Source organism: Caloenas nicobarica, chromosome 11 (genome assembly GCF_036013445.1).
Source record: "Caloenas nicobarica isolate bCalNic1 chromosome 11, bCalNic1.hap1, whole genome shotgun sequence".
NCBI classification, from domain to species: domain Eukaryota; kingdom Metazoa; phylum Chordata; class Aves; order Columbiformes; family Columbidae; genus Caloenas; species Caloenas nicobarica.
Window position 1 is genome coordinate 6,200,903 of NC_088255.1, and position 19,739 is coordinate 6,220,641.

At 38.3% G+C, this 19,739-nt stretch overlaps 1 protein-coding gene across 1 annotated transcript in view; it reads right to left on the reverse strand.

Moving 5' to 3' along the window:
* Window positions 1-19,739, reverse strand: part of STIMATE (STIM activating enhancer) — a 33,609-nt gene that overhangs the window by 5,374 nt on the left and 8,496 nt on the right. Inside the window, exons 2-4 of the mRNA XM_065642463.1 lie at window positions 11,322-11,370; window positions 9,427-9,522; window positions 5,691-5,812 (exon numbers count right to left, since the gene is read on the reverse strand). Of these exons, the coding sequence (XP_065498535.1) occupies window positions 5,691-5,812; window positions 9,427-9,522; window positions 11,322-11,370 (267 nt within the window). The remainder of the gene's footprint in view (window positions 1-5,690; window positions 5,813-9,426; window positions 9,523-11,321; window positions 11,371-19,739) is intronic.

Genomic DNA, 19,739 nt, shown 5'->3' on the forward strand with positions numbered 1-19,739 from the left:
ATGATGGCTTCTGCCATTCTCCCTAGGTTACCTTAAACATATTTTTCATCTCTACAAAGTTAGTTACCACAACTAACCAATCACAACTGAAGCAACAGGTGCTACGAGTCGCTATGAAAAAACTTAATTGAATGAGAGATTAAGATCACATCTTAGTTTCAATCTGAAAGGGTTTGAAATTCTGCTGCAGCTCATTGTGGCAGAGGGAAAAACTGAGTGCATTAAGTTATCTGTCATGACAGAATGAAGACCACAAATATTTCAACATGAAAACTCATGTAGACTATTATACTCTATGAAAGCAAGGAGAGAAAAAAGAAAAAAAAAAAGAAGAAAAACACCAGAAAAAGAGGCCTGGTATGCCTAACAGCTTTGAAGGTGAGCTTAAAGCAGCACTTCACTGGAAACCCAAAGGAAGCTTTGGAGTGGGTGTTAGCTCAGTCTTCGCAATCGTCTTCTGCAACATCTTCAATGGCAGCTAAAACTTTAAGACTGGGGATGAATAATGGGCAATGGAAATTCAGATGCCTTTATGTATTGGTAATGCATAATGGATAGTTGCTACTTCCTTTTCTGGAACATTTCTGAAAGGTTTTCAGTATTAATACTTAGTAATAGTCTTGAGACTTACTGTTTGCTGCTTAAATGGCACAAAGAAAAATTGATAAATCACACTGGAGTCTAAACCAAAGAAAAATTCCTAAACAAGTTTTACAGTAAGAGCTAGTGATCAACGCTCAATAGTCTAAGAGGAAAACAGTTAAAATGTTAAGTTTTAAAATTACATACTGCAGTTTACAGCTTCTGTTGTAAAAATGAGAGTTAGAAAATTTGAAAGAGGAAACACCAGTAATTCAAAGTCGAACAACCATGATTCTTCTGAAGATACAAGGCCTGAATTACATTTGAGAATTAAATTTTAGCAATTAATTTCTATATTCCACATTTTTATTAGCATTCTCTAGTTTTCTTCATTAACTACCAAATATGAAAAAAAAAATCTAGCTTTAGCTACAGACTTGCCATTGAAACTTTACCAGTTTATTCTAAGCCCTTTTCCAATCTGTATTTAATTCCTAAAAGCAAACACAGCTAAAGCAATTTTGCATCTATTCCAACTCTGTCACATGAGATTTTTTTAATGTCCAAAAAATGTGAAACTCTCTGTTAAGAGTGTTGTGCACATCACCAATGAATGTTTTGTTCCACTATGATTTTGTGGGTAGGGGCACTATAGTGTGTGGTGTTTTTTTTCTTTTTGTACTGAAATTAGTTGTATATATTAAATTCTACTCGAGGATTTCTGTGTGCCTTACTGCATCTAAAAAATTATCTCTCAGCTCCTATTACAAGCGGAGAGAACAGGTACGCTATCTACTTTAAAATCACCAGGTCTTTTGGCAGTCTCCCAATAGCATCCTTGTAGAAAAACTGGGGAGATCTAGACTGGATGGGTGGACACACAATTCTGATAAAAAGCAAAAAGCTTTCACTGGTTAAGCGCTGCAGGTTGTTCAAAGGGGTTCTTAAATCCCAGACCATGGATAAATGAAAAACTGGACTGGACTATGTCCTGAACAACCCACTTTAGCTTTGAAGTTAACCCTGCTCTGAGCAAGAGGTTGGATTATCTGACCTCTGGAGATCCTTTCCAACCAATTTTTTTCTATGATTTTATAAAATATGCAATTGAAGTGAAAAAAATATAAGTTAATAACATCACCACATCCAGGAGGTGTTATCAAGAATATTTGGGACATTTGCATGTTCAAAGATTCAGTACACAAACACAAATTAAAACTTTGAAGCCATAAAGCTCTAATTTAATTTCTGAAGTCGGACAGTCTCTCTTGAATTCTGATTTTATACTTGCCGTGTATAAACTACTGTCTAGAATAAGCTAGCAAATCAGTAGAAATCTTGTTACTGCAAGAAAAGTGCAGACTAAAACTGAAAAATTTGAACCCTCAGCCGTGGAAACTGGAGCAGCATTTTTTGAAAATGCTGGGCAATGAAAAACTAGCGTATACTGGTGTGTACTACTTTCATCAGCCACTTAGTAGAAGCACATTTATAGGCAGCTCTTGAGCAAAATACCTGTGACTCCTCTACCCTGTAGCTTCTCGCGAGTCTTCAAATCCTGAGAAATTTTCTTAAGAAAATGGCAACTCACAGAACTACTCAAAAATAAATTTTAAAAAGTGTTAAAGTAAGTGCTATCTACCCTATATGGCTATGAGTAGGTTGCTCTGTAACTTGCAGACAAAGAGCCAGAGAGAAAAGATGCATCAAATACAATTTCTAAGCTTTGCCATCTGAGAAGCAGAGACAAGCAAAAAGACCACAGCACAATTTAGTCGCCAATAAAGTTCATTGTCACCAAGAGGGATTTAGTCACCTGTTTTCTCCTTGCAGTAGCTAAAGTAGCCTAAGACAAGAAGGGAAGGAGAATGCAGGGAACATTCTTTTCATTACAGATCATGACTGCTTTTTTCCTCTTTACATACTCAAATATATTAACAGATTCTGCACTTGTATTAAAATCCAGCTGCTGATGTAATGAATCTGAAAATACAAAACGGGAAATATGAAGACAAATCTACTATACTTAAAAATTCTGACATAAAAACACCATTGAGGGAGCCTCCTGCTACTTTGTTCATAAATCAGTGTGCAGTTCTGTTTTGCTGTACAAACAGCAACCATTTACGAATGCTGATATTTTGGTAACTATTCCTTCCTTGAGGCATTTATGCTTAAAAACTATCCTCCATATAAAGAAGAGGCTTTTAAAACCAGCAGGACACTGCTATTTTTGTGACAGCTTCAAGTAATGAATCACCAGGGATCGAGTAATAGAGCTAAGAAGGGAAGTGAGCTCACAGTGAGAATTAACTTGAGACAAATGACTATTTAGGCTCTAGAAACACAAACAACATCGCTCAGTCACAAGAAGAGACTTGGGTTTTCTGGAGGGTGATTCTCCTTTGATTTCTCACACTTGCCAACACACTGAAATCACACTTATCTCCAAGCTGAGGACTGGACTTCACTACTTCAGATAAAATGCCACAAGTCTCTTATTCCTTTCAAAGAGCAGATCCCTCACCCCCATGTATGCTAACCATCCACATCCAACTTCAAAATAATAAGTCTAAACACACTTGCCACCCCACAGGACTACATTTTAGTCCACTCTTCTACCCTACTCAATTTAATTATTTTAACTCTTATTTTTCATAAGATTCTTTTTCTTGAGGCCAAAGTTAAAAATTTTAAATAAAATGGTGATATGAGGGCTTTAACTTCAGAAACAAGAGTAATACTTAACAGAAGAGGGCAGCAAACAAGCCAGTGCAAATTGTCCTTTTTAGACAGATCTCTTACATAGGGTCTAACCCTACTGCACTGCCGTTACTAATATTTTTCCACTACTGTCCTGTTCTCTTTATACCATGAGTCTCTCCCACATGATTAATGGAAACATGGATTTGCAATATGCTTTTTAATAGTCCTTACGATAGCTTGATTGAAAAAAAACACCACCACAATCTCACTAAGGTCAGCACATTAATGTAGATACAGACAAGTCGGTCGCTATTAAAATGATCTGATATTGAACAGAACAACTAAATAAAGAGGACCTAGATAACTTCATATATTGCTTATACACACATGCAGAAGGAATACTTGATAAACAATTTAGGCATTTCACATCTCTTAACTCAAAATGACAATAATGGATCAGTTGCAGAGAACCTCTGCAGCAGAACACAAGTAACAAGCTCATCTGTGGATTTTTAAGAGCTTACTTACTGCCATCACTGCTGCCTCATAACTAAAAACAAAACCAGGTTCATTTTGGAAGTTAGTAAGAGATAGAGACAAATTTCAGGAGAGTGAATATATTCCCTACATCTTCCCATCCACACAGATCCCCTTATTGTTAGGAGGACATTAAAATGGGAGAGGAGAACAGATTACACAAGAAAAAAATAGAATGCTATTAGGCAGAAGTAAAACCTAGTATTTGATGTGATTACAAGTACCTACCAAGAGTTGTAACAGATACACCAAGTTTTTTGCTGTGGATGGAAAGACAATTTGATATGGGCTGAAAGCTGTTCAAACACCTTTAAAAGGGACTTGGGGCAACAGGTCCCAGAGCTCCATCAGACAGAGGAGCTCAGCGATATCTGAGCTCTTTCCTTGCCCTGTTCCCTTCCCTGGGCACTGGTTCTTACCTAATCCCTCAGAGACCCAAGTCTGGGGCCTGATCTGGAGGAACTATTTACTTTGCTACATATGGTGAATTTTCTGATGGTTTAGCTCTCTGAATCAGTTCCCTGAATAGTCAGATGTGCACCAGTCCAAGGAAAAGAGTGGAAATATTGGACTGCAGCATGTGGGAAAAAACAGACAAACAGGGTTGTGGCAGCGCTGATTTAAACAGCTTAAATGGTCACGAACTGTACCCCACAGGGTACATAAATCTACACAGATCTAACAGAAAATGCCCTAATGGTACAGGCAGTTATTTCTCCTAGGATAGATGCTTGTCATCATCTCTATTTTAAACCTCTGACATAGCAAATAGCAAGTAATGCTAATTGATTTAATTGCAAACTTCCCAAGCTTTTAAAGTACTTCAACTTGGCGAGGCCTTTATTTATTTATTCTTAATTCTGTCAGCCACTGAGGACCATTAAAAACAAAGAAACCTACAAAATCAAAAAAACCCAACCAATGATAATTATGAAACTGCTATGAGAGCTTTTACTTTGTTAGGCAAACATCATTTTGACTTTTTTGTTTTCAAATCATAGGGGGTTTTTGCTTGTTTTTCTCTCTGATGAAGATCCATAGCTCTCTTATGAGGTGACCTCTTCCCTTCATTCCTATCTTGAGGAGATTCAGATGTAATTTTTAGCATCTGTACAGAATCCCAGACAGACTAAGCAATCTGAAAACAATGAGTTGAACAGAATTAAGTGTTGATGTTGACTATATATGATACTCATCTGCATCTGCAGATCCACAATGTCTGCGGATCAGTGGACTTCTATGGCTAACGTAATGGACAACAAAACCCACGACTTCACATGACAGCAATTTCTCTAGTCTACCCCTTAGCCTGCAAGAAAGACATATGTGTTTTTCATCCATGATACAAGCCCTACATGCAGGAGTTTGAGTCATCATGACCTGAGGACAAGCACAGGCCATCTTGCCATTCTCTTCACTGAAGGTATGTGGTTGTTTACTTTAAAGATGGCTGGCAGAACTCTTAGCCTGTATCTTCGGACAACGGTATGTGGTGCAGTAAAAACTTTACCATGAAATGACCTTTCGTCTATCATTTATTTAAAAGTGCGTCAGAGTAAATTTATCATGATGTAATTTTTTCCTTGACATTAGCCAATATCATAATTTGTTCAATCACTCCTAAAAAAAAAAAATAAATATTCAAGCCGTTGTTCCAAACTCACTAAATGCTTAGCAATTCATTGAAGCTTTCGAACACAGAAGGTGCGTGTCAAGTTACAGAACTTTAAAGAACCCTTGTGACAAGTGAAATATTAAAATGACCACTGTAATAATTGTATGATTTTAAGATGTATTAACCACTAGCTGAAATATTCTGATTGTATCCCGAAAAGTAACTTCAGTGCAAGAACAGAAACATTTACCGTATTCACCAAAGCGAAGGGTGTCCCACTGCTGCCACTCCACAATGCTGCTGACTGCACGTATTCCAATGTAGATTAACAGCATTCCTAATGTGGCATCTAACAAGAAGTTGATAAGATACCTGAAAGGAAAAATGTAAAAGAAAACAAGGAGCAAGGGTTCATTTTCTACATGCTCGGTGTATTTTAACACTATGATTGATAAAAGATCTGTATATATATTGAGAAGCTGGAGTATTGAGAATAATAATTTACCCACTTCTGTAATTACATAGCCTAAATTTAAAGTAGTTTTAGAAGAGTGTCAATATTTTGTTTCTGTCCTTAAAGTTAAGCTCCAACCTCTATTTTTGTGAGCTCTGGCTTATGCAAGTGCATACTCTAAAAAACTCCAGTTTACCAGATTTTCTTTTTACCATTGTTCAGTTCATTCTGCATGGAAACCTGTATTTGAATAAAAAAATACAAAAGGACTAAAAAGAGAAGTTACCTTAAGGACATCTCAAGGAATTTGAAGGTAAAAAACCCAATGCAAACCATTCCCAAGAAGGAGCAATGAGCAGTGCCCAGAGAGCACAGTCACTACCTAGGCCAAATTTAGTGTTAGGAAGAAAAGTGATTTACTTTCCTACACTTTGGTTCTTGTCCAATAAACATTTGACATAATCAGGAAAAAGCCTTCCCAAAAAATCAAAACAAACCAACCAACCCCACCATACAGACAACCACAAAAACCACCACAAAAAGAAAAACAAAACCCACCAAACGCAACAAAAAACCCAAACCAAAGTCAAAACAAACCACCCCTCACGGATGCACAGCTGCTGCACTTCTCTGGTAGTTTTATTATTTCAATAAGAGCTTCAGGGATCTTACCTATGCTTCAAGAAACCAGAGATTAGTATGGGTTTCTGATTAATTCTTAGGTTCATTAATTGGTGCAGCTGAAATTCAGAGCATTTTTAGAGTCAGTTTGGTTTATTTACTATTGCTGATTTTAGCTGAACAAAACAGGAGCTGAGAAAGAGCCAGCTATATACAAAACACATTGTAAATCCCTGTTGCTGAGATTCTTATTTGGTAATTCCAAATACTTAAGGTAAACTCTAGAGTCTGTAGGAACTTATCTGCAGGGATAAAAATAGAAAACCAGAGACCTGTGGCCTTTTGTTGGCTGCAGAGGCAAATCCATGTGGACAAAACAGTATCAGAAAGTGGAAAGCAAAGCCAGAATACAAGCATTCGAAACAGTAAAGGAGGAGCTGTTCTGATCCTCAAAATCCCATTTAAGAGCAGGTCAAAAATAAAAATGAAGTGGATATACCTTGCTTCAGCCAACACTTACCCTGAAACTTTCTAAAAAATAGTTATTTTCTAAAAGTTGTGTGTCAAACCGGGGTTTTAATGAACTTTGTATTAGACAAACATTAAAATCAAAGTTCAGCGTTTGGCAGAGAAAACTCAACAATTACAAGTCTACACAAGTCATTTTAAGGCCACAAGGGGCTGCTGTAGGTCTGCAGTAGGAAGGCAGGCCTGGGGAGCAGGGAGATGAGCCCACATCTACTGCACACCACATGAGGGCTCGCAGCGCAGGCCAGCTGTGCGCGGGCCAGCTGTGCCCGACACGCACGGGCACATCAGGCTCAGGACACGCAGGCAACACACTCGCTGTTCCGGGATGCTCTGCATCAACCAGCTCCCGTGTAACAAACCACCACACCAGCTGCTGCCACTGCCAGATCAATGGACTTGCCTGCGGGCTCAGGGGGTGCAAGTCTGGGGTTCACACACACACAGCCCTTGAGTTCCCTGCGCTACAGAACAACGCTGCTTGCTTTTCCTATTTAAGATTCTTCAACCAACAACCCATCCGTTGAAGCGTTTTAACAGATGTTTTATTGGTTTTGATATTACCACGCACCTGCTTGAATGACAGCACTACATTCCCAAACAAACGGCAACTGCCAGTTGTAGTTTTTCCAAGCTTTACACCACAATGTTTTCTAAAACTACATTTTCTGGTTTTGTTCTGAAAATAACCCAGAAACTACAAAACAGGAAAGAACAGAAAACTATCCATGTTCCAATTTGCTGAGTAAAATTATTATAATTTAAAGTTACAGCTGAATGCTGCTTTTACTCACTAATTTTGACCCACTTGCACACTTAAGATATATTTTTCCCCAGAAAGGACAAGTGGCTCTGGTTGATGGAACATGCTATTTTTTCTAATAACAAGGAAGACCTGCACCCTTGTCTGAGAAATTATATAGCTCCACATTGTAATTTTTGTTATCCTGAGAACAGTGAATAACAGTTCTCTACCTCACCTTCTTACTTGTTTTGTGTCCTGCTAGACTTAAATGAAAAGTGGAATTTGAAAATAAAGTTATGTAGGCTATATTAAAACGTAGAAGAGAATGCACATGTTTGCAAACCCTTTATTTTGAAAACTCAGTACACAGCAAAAAGGTTTTAAATTTTAAAACACTGTAATAATCTTTAGGTTTAAACACTGACAATTTTAGACATGCTTTGGTTAGCTTACCTGAATATGTACTTTTATACATAAAAATGGAACGAAAGTAATTTGCACCTGCCAGTTTTTAAGTCTATCAGAAAATTCTTCAATCGGTAAGCGAGAAAAATCCTACAATGATGTCTGGTATTATTGAAACTGTCATAATTATAAGATAAACTTCACTGTCAGTGTGTTAAAATAAATGCATCTCCCCTACCAAAATGCTTTGTGGTGGGAACAGAAAAGCAGTGTTTTACTTGCACATTTATAGCATGTAGGAACACAAAAGAAACCGAGAAGGAATAAGGGAAATAAAACAGGCTTGTGAAGCAACACAAGCATAGTCCTGGAGCTGTGTGCAACTCTTTTGTTTACCAAAGGACAACAGCAAACAGATGCCATTGAAGGAACTGGATTGGTTTTAAAGGGCAAATTACTGGGCTTTTAAAAGTAATTTCACAGCTTCTATTACCAGGAATGTGTAAGCTTCTTTGAGCACGAGCTCTGTCAAGAACAAACCCGAACAATTACCATTTGCTTCAGGAGCTCCTGTAAAAAGCCTGATGGGGTCTTAGTCATAAAAATCTTCAGGTTTAATATACTACAGTGAAATGCTTATCTGCTTAGTCACACAGCTCCAACTGTGACATCGCAAAATTAATGTTTGTACTAACTGCCTGGGTACTGAGCAAGATTTCCTGCTTCTAGTACAATGAAAATAATGCTGCAGTAGCTAATGCAGGTTTTCGAAGAAAATACAAGCATGAATGTTTTTTGCTAAATATCCCTGAAAGCAACCTGACTTCATACTAAAGTCTTCCTGCAGTGAGCAGTGCAGTTGGAGGCAAGTGTTCACAACTTTATATTTATTCCTTTGGTCCCGAGCACCTCCTGAAATAAACGGCCTCATACTACAATGTGCATCCTAAGTCTTCATTCATTAACTGGAAAGGGGAGAAGTAAGAGTTTACCCTTGGTATAAAATATCCATATATAGCCCAGAAAAAGCTTTCTTGGGTCCTGTCAGCCATGAACTAAAAGAGCAGAACTCTAATCCATGATCAAATAAGCTTAAAGCACAGGTTTTAGAGAGCGATTGATTTTTACCATGAAAAGTGGCTTCTCAGCTCTATCTCGCATTATCATCCACATACACCAAACTCAATTGCAGAACTTCCATAATGACCAATCATTTTGAAATTAAACACTCACAGTGAACAGGGGTCTTCTTCTGTAAGGTCTGATAAATAGACATTTGCGAAGTGGATGAATAACATCCCTATGGCTTGCTTGGAAGTATCTAAAAACCTGTAGAAAGTAAAAACAGTTTTAAAGACACACAAAACTGTTTACAACACATTACAACACAGACATTACAAATTTATTTTAATTGAAATTCCACCACAGTTATTAGTTTTTTCTTAAAATGCGGAACACCAGAATGGTAAACTGTCACGGTATTTAGTTTATTTAACAATGTTCCATTTTAAATTCTACCTTTTTTCCCCTCAAATATTGCTAACAATAAACCAAATCATAGTAACTTGAAACCTTAGCACTGTACATTTAAAGTCTAGGGATATCCTCTTGGTATCATATGCATTATCCAAGAGCTAATCCTCTCTAAACCTAAGTCTTTAATAACCTCCTGTAAACAATGAGTATCCCAGCCTCGCTAGATATTTCAGTTATTTTATGTTTATGCCTTTTCATCAAGTTTATGGCACAGAAAAAACCCCAAAATCCTCATCATGTGCTTCCTGGTGAACAATTTAATAGCTGGCTAATGAGTCCTTCATCTATAGTATCTTGCTTGAACATCCAACATGTTTTTCACCTGAAAGCGTGAATTGGTATCACTGAATTTTATCTGTAGTACAGAAACTTAGACTACACAGCAAAAGAGTTACAACCGTGAATGTCATCTGCTTTGGAGATGATACTGAGTTAGAGAGCAAATAGTTTGCTACTTACTGGGAAAATATAAAAAAACCCCACTGATTCAGTATGGACTCCAGACCATACCATTCTTTTATCATCATCCTTTGCACAAAACCAAAACTTTCAGTGAATGTTTTATTACATGTTAAATAGAGGAATTGTGTCAAAAGTATTCTGTAGGCAAGAGCATGTTCTTTACACAGACCGATACCCACTTTGCCTGTTGTTGCCAGGTCTAAAAAGATCCAAATACTCCAACAGATCCAAACAGCATTTTATGCCTGAATTCATCTCCCCTCTGACAACTCTTGCACTCCTTGCATGACACAGAAAGCAGAGTGTTGGAGACAAGGCAGGAAGCCAGTGAGTTACTTATCTAATCAGTACACCATACTATAAATAACAGTACTCAAGTCCCAGAACAAGATTCTTTGCTTGAAAGTTAAGGGCTATCACTGCACCACTCAGAATTTCAGGTTGAAGTAGGCTGTAGTACACAAAGATTTTGTATTTATTTTTTTCAATAAAATAAAGGTCAGGATTAGTTTTGAGATGCAGCATTGTATGAGATGAATTTAAACCACTGAAGTCTTCAACAGCTAGAATGCCAGCTTAACATTTACACCAGTCTCAAAACTAGAAGAGGTTATGTTGGCATTGCTACAATCCAATTACTTCTTAAAAGTAATAAAAACAAATACTCCTTTTATGCCTTGTATTTTTTTATGGCTATGTATATCTTTTACCATACTGTTCTCTATCTTACACATAGCAGGATAGCTACAGAACACAGAATTTTGTTGATGCCCAGCTGAGAGCTTCTTGTAAGCGTATGGAAGGTTGGAGATGTTCAGATGCACCTTAGGGCAACTGTAAGCTTCCATCGTCAGGATGGAGCACGACTTGAAGCTTTGTATCTAAATGTCTGAATCTTTGTAGAGATTCCTGGAAGTGTTCAGTAAGAAAGAACTAGCAGGGGAACACAAAGAAGATAACTTCTTGTTGACTCATGTATTTTGGTAACTTTTTTTGTTCCTCACTATCAGTCACCAATTTCTTGTCATCATTTTTCCTTTTTTTCATTATCATATGCAAACAATCATTCCTTTAATTTCTAAAACACACAAGAAACAAAACAATTAAGAATGAAGCATGCAGAAACATACCATATCTTCCAGGGACGTCTTTCATGCTTTGGTTCTCTGAAGCGTTTTACTAAGGAAAAAAAAAAAAAAAATTAAGACAATCAGCAAATCCCAAAGCAAAACAAACAAAAAAAAGAGCAAATCACCTTGCAGAAATGTTACATTCTTTGATAAATTAGATCTTACATAACTGCATTTCACTTTATCGATCTCTAAGGATACATTTTTAAAGAAACTGGTTCCCTTCTGTCACCTTCAACTTCCTACAGATCCACAGTCCGACTGCCAATATGCCTCACGTGAAAAAATAATGTATTGCTGACTCCCATTTCACTGGCCTTAGCTTCTGTGACCGCCCATCCAGAAAATTTAATTTCTGATAGGAAAGCAGGTATTAGAAAAAGCTGTTTCTTTTGCTCACTGGAGACCCAAAGTCAAATTGGAAAGTAGTCTCACAATATAGGCGCAATCTATAACATTAAAAATAAATCAAGCGAATTAGTACCAGTGCAAATATATTCTCTAACAAAGTATTTTATGTTTGACAAATAAGACTTTAGTGGGCAAACTGAATTGCAAAAGGTAGGCAGGACAGATTTTTAAGTCTGATAATCCCTTCACAAACCAGTTGATACTCATTAACGTATTAAAAACAAACAAAAAAATCCAGTATTGAAAATAATGCCAAGTATACAAAGGCAAAAAAAAAAAAAGATAAAATTGACTATTTCAAGCTTCATACAGTTTATAATACAAATTGTCTGGGTATCTGATAGAAAGCTCCTTTGCACATCCACAGAGGAGGGGAGCCCGAATCACCCCCTGCCTGGCTACTCCCTGGTCCCTTCCAGGAGCCATCGGGCCATCCCAGGTCCAGCCCCACAAGCCCAGAGGAGCAGAAGCCCAAAAGGCAGATGAGGAAACAAACTCCAGAGCTGGAGGAAGGGAGAGCTGTCCCAGGAGAGCCTCAGCACCAGCAGCCAGGGGTGACACCCCTCCTAGGGAGCCAGCTCCGGAGAGCCTTTGGGAGGGAGCTGATCCGAGCATCACAGTACAGGACAGGTACGGGATGCAGGGGAAGAGTGGATTTTTGGGATTGCACAAGACCTACCATGGGTTGTTTAGGGAAGGAAGCAAAGGCAGGGAAAGGACAGGATCTATATGACTCATGGATAAACAAGTGTGGGAAAATAGAGGGATAAGGGGATAAAAACAGTCACTCACACATGAACAGTAGCTGGTCCATAGACCTGTACTGTCTGATCTGCAGTTTGTCCTGTGTTCTTAGGAAATTCCATTTCTAACTCTTTCTGGGCAAGACAACCTTTTTCCATGCTGGGAACACACGCTCAGCCCTGCCATGGGTCGGACCGGGGGCAGCCCCGCCTCTGCCAGCTCCAGCCTAATGTGTAACACAGATTTATTTTGTTACAGCTGCAAGATACTAATTCCTTATATATCCCAAAGACAGACCAAAGATAACAAGGTAATGGAAAACTTTTCCACTAAAGATGGGTTTTATATACGGGCTTTACTTCTTCTGTCCAAGGTTCAGTGTCACTCACCAGTTCCTTCAACTTAAGTCTTGAAAAATAGAAAAAACTTCAGAAATTATTAAAAAAAAGAAGAAAGACATTTAAAGCCCAAATTCCCCTCCTCCCCTTCCACTTGCAGAGGTTCTGTCTTAAAAGGCACAAACCACAGCAGCTATAGGTCAGACAAAATATCAATAGGTATTTTAACCTGGTTCTGCAGGTATTAGCAATGAAGTTTCAAATAAGATGCTGTATGTAAGTTACGCTTACCTAGCCTATAAGCCTTTAAAACACATTTTGGTTTATGAACCAATCACAACTTTTTCACAAGTAAGGCAATCTTCCCCAAAGCCAACCATCCTCGTACAATATAGCATTAATATAATTACCTGGATGCCTTAAATAATTTTTTTAAAAAATCACCTCCAAGATGGAAGGGCAACACTTTCAGGGAGCATCACACTAACAACTGGCCATTTTACTCTCTGTCCTGTTAATGCTGACAGCACAGAGGGAAACTGTTTCACTCCTACGTAATATGACCATTAGAAATTAAAAAGTGACAAGAGAAAAAGATAGTACATTTATACCAAAGATAAAGTTGTAAAGGCAACATTTGCCAGCAGTTTTCTCTGTGAACAGCATGCCATAAATATAAAACTTATGTCAAAAATGAGCAATATCCAGCTAAGTTAACCAATTTTCTGTCTATGACAAGTCCTCTGCAGGCACACTATGAATTACTTTAATTAGTGTCACTTTTGCACAACAGGAAGCCAGAAAGCATCACAAAATAAATGCAAGAAACAGAAGTTTCAACTTAGTGTGGAGTTTGTGCAAGTTGCTTTTCTGCAGACAGAACAGAAATTAAACTGGTAAGATTTGCATACTTCAGGGTGGGGGGGGATTCCAAGCTTAGGCTTTTGTCTGTTACTACTATGAAGTAGTTATATAAGTCTGTGGACTAATTTCTTTCTCTAAAGTATTCACCAAACTGTTTTGGAATAGGATATTCAAAACCAATTCAACTAGAACAATTTCAAATTTTATCTGTACTGAGAAAAAGACTTCAGGAGGTCTGTTTCTCTGCTGAATTCTGAAAACAACATTTCATTTGAGTTAACAATCAACAGGAGAGTTAACTTTGAAAGCCTCTACAGATCTCTTTTGGGAATGTACTAAATGGCTGATCACACTACAAACTTCTACTCCCCAAATAAAATGAGACAATCTGTTTAAATGCTTTAGGAATTGCTACCTGATGAATATGTACCTCTACACTTGAAAGCCCAGTAGATCCCTATGAAACAGGGTTGTTTTTACAGCCTCCTTTTTTGCAGCTACATGCCCGAACATCAGGTATTTCTGACACACGCAGATACCACCAGGTATTTTCCTACACAGCCCTGATGCGGTATCTGGGTTACGCTGCCTACCCAGCACAATACACTACTATAACAGAGTGTTTCAAGTTGAGAGCAATTTACCTTCTCCCCCAGCAAGGGAGTGTGTTTTCTGTCTGGCTGCAGACACCTGGGGCCTTCCCAGTAAATAGACTGAGCAAAAAAAGCCACACCGGTAAGCTCAGGGTCCATAACATGTTTGCTACTAATAAACTGATTTTGCAACCAAAAGCCAGCACATTTTTTTCAAATAAAGATTCCGTAAGTTATTTAAGCACCTATCAAACTGGGGAGAGGAAAGCAATTCTTCCACTTGCCCTCCCCAAGACACGCCGTGACCGTGGATGCTCTCAGCCCTCACGGTTTCTCTTGGCAGCCTGCGTTGCCTTGGCGGCAGCTCCGAGACACGCGCTGGTGCGTGTGTCAGCGGACAGATGGATCTCAATCTGCCAGCTTCTCACTGCGAGGAGGTGGGACAGCTCCATATGCTTCACTTCACAGCATCATACTCACACTCGCAAGAATTCACCATATTTAATATTAATTAACTAATAATGTTCAGAATTTCATGCTGAATTATAAATGAAGAAAGAAGGGCTGCTTGTTTATACATTCGATGCCAGAAATTTTCAGGAAAGGAAATAAAAGCACTTCTGCCAACAAGCATGTGAGCTGCCAGATGGACAGATAATAGATAAGCATAGAAGGCAGAGTATTGCTAATGCAAAATTCAAGTTCATTAAGTTGTCTTCCCATTTCATTGAAATTCTAGGAATAATTAATGCCAGAGTACTGTAAAAGGTTTTCTAACAATTACTTTAACACGGGAGTTTTGCAATCAATATTCCAGAAAACTGAAGACTTTCAGGGAAGAATAAAGGCCGTATATAAGAACAGAGACAAGAAATAAAGTAAAACCTCTTCAAAGTGTCAATATGAAAAGCAACGCTTGAAGCTGTACTTGGAATTCGGCCTTTCCTCCTCTCTCTCCTTCATCCTTCCAAAAAGTCCCACAGGAAATACTTTGCTGATGTGAAGTGACTTCAACATGTATTTAAGAACTCCAAGGTTCCGGATGGCTGCTCTTGCAGCAGCTCAAATCTGGCCCAACTCAAATGTTTGAAATGTTTCTACAGATCATGTATTGCTGCATTTCTTAGACACACATTCTGGCAGCTCACAATAAGAATCTTTCTGATCCCAGTAAAGATCGAAGAAGATTTATCTAGCTTATTAATTTGAAATTCAAAAAAAGGAAAATAAGCTAAAGAATATTTAACAGGTTTGATGTTCTCTGCAGTTGTACTACAATAACACTGCTCTTTTGAGGAGAGAATTGGGAATTTCACCTGTATTTCCAGTGTTTCTCAAAACTTTTACAAAAATAGGTCAAAGACAAGGCATGTGCAAAAACATTTCATTTTGTAAACCTCCTACACATTTCTGTCATTAGACCTCAGCAAAGCAACGGCTGAGGTAGGCAAACAGAGGAAGAAAACCAAAAGGAGGAAAGGTTAGTGAGGCACAGGATCACATTCGCACATCCCACACGCAGACCTGCTCACGTGCGTGGGCAGTTTCCGTAAGGACAGAATCAGACCCATCCCACAGGGGCATCAGGCAACAGGCATGAGGAGACAGCCACAAGCTGCAGCCAGGAAAACTCCAGCATGACAGAAGTAAAAAGTTTCCAACGAGAACAATTAAACTCTGCAACAAGTTGCCCAGAGAGGCTGCAGTGACTTCTGTCCCATAGACCTTGAAAATTCACCTGGATGATGCTCCGAGGAAGTGGACACAGGCTGGTCCTGCTCTGAGCAGGAGGCGGGAGCAGGTAACTTTTGGGGTCCCTTCTGACAAAAATTAGTCTATAAGCCTAAAAACCATCTGTCTGTGGTATGACACTTAAAAGCTCCAAGATTCGAGCCAATTACCAAAGGACAGCTACCTAAAAACCAAACCCACACACACATGTATGTATGCACAGAACTTAACAGCAAGAAATCTGCTGCAGCCTGAGCTTCTGCACCGTGTTCCATCATGAGTGCTGAATCTGCTCCAGCAGGTTGGCTTTGCTGGGCTTCCTGAACATCATATTGCAAACAGACAGATCCTCCAACACAGCCCTCACAGTGCAAGGCTGCAGTGATTTGAAGGGTTATTTTGATATTAATTCACATCATTTCCAATATTCAGGACAAGTATTAAAGTTTCCAGTAGAAGGCTGTTCTACAAACTATGTATGGAGTAACAGCTGAAGAGTTAAACCAAGCATTAGCATACAAATTCAGAATCTGACACAGAATTTCACATGGCTACACTCAGACCATAGAACTATTTTCAGAATATCTCGTTATCAGGAGAATACATGCATCATAAATGTGATCCTGCCATTTCTAACCCTGTAAAAACCTTGCAAAATCAACTACATACACAGGCTAGACTTCAATTTTAAAAAATTCTCTCTAGGAAGATTGTCAAAAATGCTGTTCCACTTGTTAATATCAATGCTTCCCCCACAACGGTGGAAAGTGTGTCTGTTATGAATATGTACATGCACGCTAATAATTCCTGAAAATTCACACCATCGTAGAATGACGACCGTCAGAGAATTTTATGTTACCTGTGACATTTATCATACATTTGTTCTTACCTCCCTTTCCCACTCAGCAAAGCTTTTAAGAGGCTTCTCTTACCTTTTCACTTTATCCCCCCTACTATTTTCTTGGTAGCAGTAAAGAAGGAATAAGAAATTACGGATTTCCCACACACAGAATTTTTCTTTCTTAAAACAGCTTTACAAGGAACAACATGCCTAATGAGAATGGGCTAAAATGATGTCTTACAAAGAGGTACACAAGTGCGTAAGCCACATGTCACTTGATGGCCAAAAGCCTTTGTGACACTTACGAGCTCGGAATCTCCCTCTAGTCAGAGTTTAAAAAAGACAGGAACATGGCAAGGTGAGGTGTGTTTATTTTAAAAAGAGATAATAAATGGGATTGCAGAAAAGAACAAAAGAACAAGTGTTTATGGCTTGCTGCTCATTTCTCCAGACAAAACGAAAATGCACTATGTTCTGGCTAATTCAACTTTTGCCCTGCTGCAATTCTTCCTTCTCTTCCTGTGCCCCATTAACTACAACTGAGATGCTCAATTTCAGGACACTCTGAAAGCCTGATGCTTATTTCTCTACATAAAAATCTCAAAATTCTTCATTATATTTTTGCTTAATGACCTAGACTTGTCAGTATTCTTGGACACCAATTATACTATAGCAGAAATTACACCAGACTAGAGCAACTGATTTCCAGCTACATCCAGTGATATAGTTGCAGTGGAGAAAGATATCAGGAACCATGGTTTCTTCATGATGAAAAAAGTTATAGAATGATTCAAAGGAAAATTTTATTCTAGTCCATGTTAAAGACTGACATATTGAATGAAGTGCTCACTGGCTTTGCTCCCTGCAAAAGGATTTTTAAAACTTCTGCAAGACAGAAAACAGTATTAGCCATGCAAGTACCCAATCTCTTTTCTTAATTTCATAGTGCCCTTGGCCTCAATGTTTCTGTAGAGATACGTAATTAAGAACTTATCCATTAAAGATAGTGACCCAGAGAGAAACTTTACAGAAATGCTAGACACAGTAAAGTTTAATGACCCAGCTAGTTAGTTATTCAGAGACATTGTAAGACTCGTGATTCAGTATCTGGACAGCCATGCGGTACCTGCAAAACGGTAGCTCTTGTCCCAGTCTATTCGCTCCAATGGCAGCAGTTAGAATAAAGTTGTGGCTACAGGTTTTAGGCAGCAAAAACTTTGTGACAGTTAAATGGGTCTGATTGTCATTCTTGTTAGAGCAGAGAATAAGTGACTTAGTTTTACTGCAACATTAAACACGCTAGTGCCACGCATCAGCCAAGCCCAGCTATCTCATGACCAGGGCTCTTTTGATTCAACACAGATGACCATAAGATAATGGAAAGTGACATGTTAACACTAGATTTCACATAATTTATCATATGGGCAGCAGTGCTTGCTGGATAAACATTGGAGAACTCCAGGTACTGGAAGCTACCTCTGTAAAAACATTTACTTCCCACCTGCTTCCACACCCAGCTAAAAGCCTGTCTGTAAATGTTGTCCCTGCAAAGGCTTTGTGATAGCTAAGGGCACAGCTATCAATGTGAAGCTCCCCTTCACAGTGCAGGGGAGAAGAGGACAAATAATTACCTGAAAAGAAAAATAATTAAAAAAATACTGCTACCTGAGCTTCAGAATAAAACCACGTTGCTTCTTGAGGAAGGGTGGCCAAATGCATTACCAGAGGTTGGTGAGCTTTTTATTCCTGACACATATTTCAAGCCTCAAACCAAATTTTCCAAATGCTTAGCTTGTAAAGATTGGCTGAGGGACACACAAGTCATATTACCTGTCACATACACCTCAGTCTAAGGCAATTTCACCAAGGCTCATCTCATGCATCCTGGAAGCACATGATAGTGCAGTTCTGACAGAAGCATTAGCTTGGCTGTCAATAAAAAAATGTGCCTCAGTAGTGCATGCAGCCTTGACATACCTCATCAATAGCCACTGTAATCAAGCTTTTTTCCTTTTTTTTTTTTTTTTTTTAAAAAAGGTAAAGCTTACTTTTAAAATAGCTAAACTAACTTAGCAGACAAAGAATTAGACACAAGTTCTGACACTCAATTGCAAACCTATTTGCTATCTCCCCAAAGAGAGCAGCACTTTAGAAGTCAGAAAATACATGTAATATGCACTATGTAAAGAAAAGTATTCAGTCCTTTGATTCCTGAAAGACATGCCAATGCTATAGCAACACTAAAAAATAAAGAGTTGCAAGTAACTGCTTTAAGAACTCTAAGATAAACAGCACAAGTAGCTTAGGAAATATTTATCCAAATGAAGTTCCAAGACATGATTTGATCTTAGAAACAGATATTTGTTGTCTTTACATTTAGCATATGTAGCACAGTTCGGTCAAGGCCTGCTCTGTTTGAAAGTTCATAATAAATCACAGTTTCCCAGCATTTTCAGAGAGAGAAGCCTATGCTATTGTTTCCTCGACAGGTATGAGATAGCTGAAGCAAAGCAAATCTAAGCCTCCAGTACTGAAAGTGCCTGTCATACTTGCTTCAGAAGTTTAACACACAGCCCTCTTGCAAACACTTCTGTACTCTGAATCAGGTGTCATTAAACAAATACCAAAAAAAAAAAAAAAAAGAGGTAGGATGCTAGAGAAACAGACAGCGCATTCCTACCATGTAATACATACATCTAGTGAGAGCTGAAAACTACAGTCTGCTGCATTCAAGTGGAATTTTTTTCTATTAAAAATAAGAACCATTTGGGAAACATGAATTATTTAGTACAAAATAAACTGAATCAATCCATATTAATGTGCACTAAGCAGCAATTTATGATTCACAACACCATTTTCATGTATGGCATTCACAAGACACTCAATAATACATGAA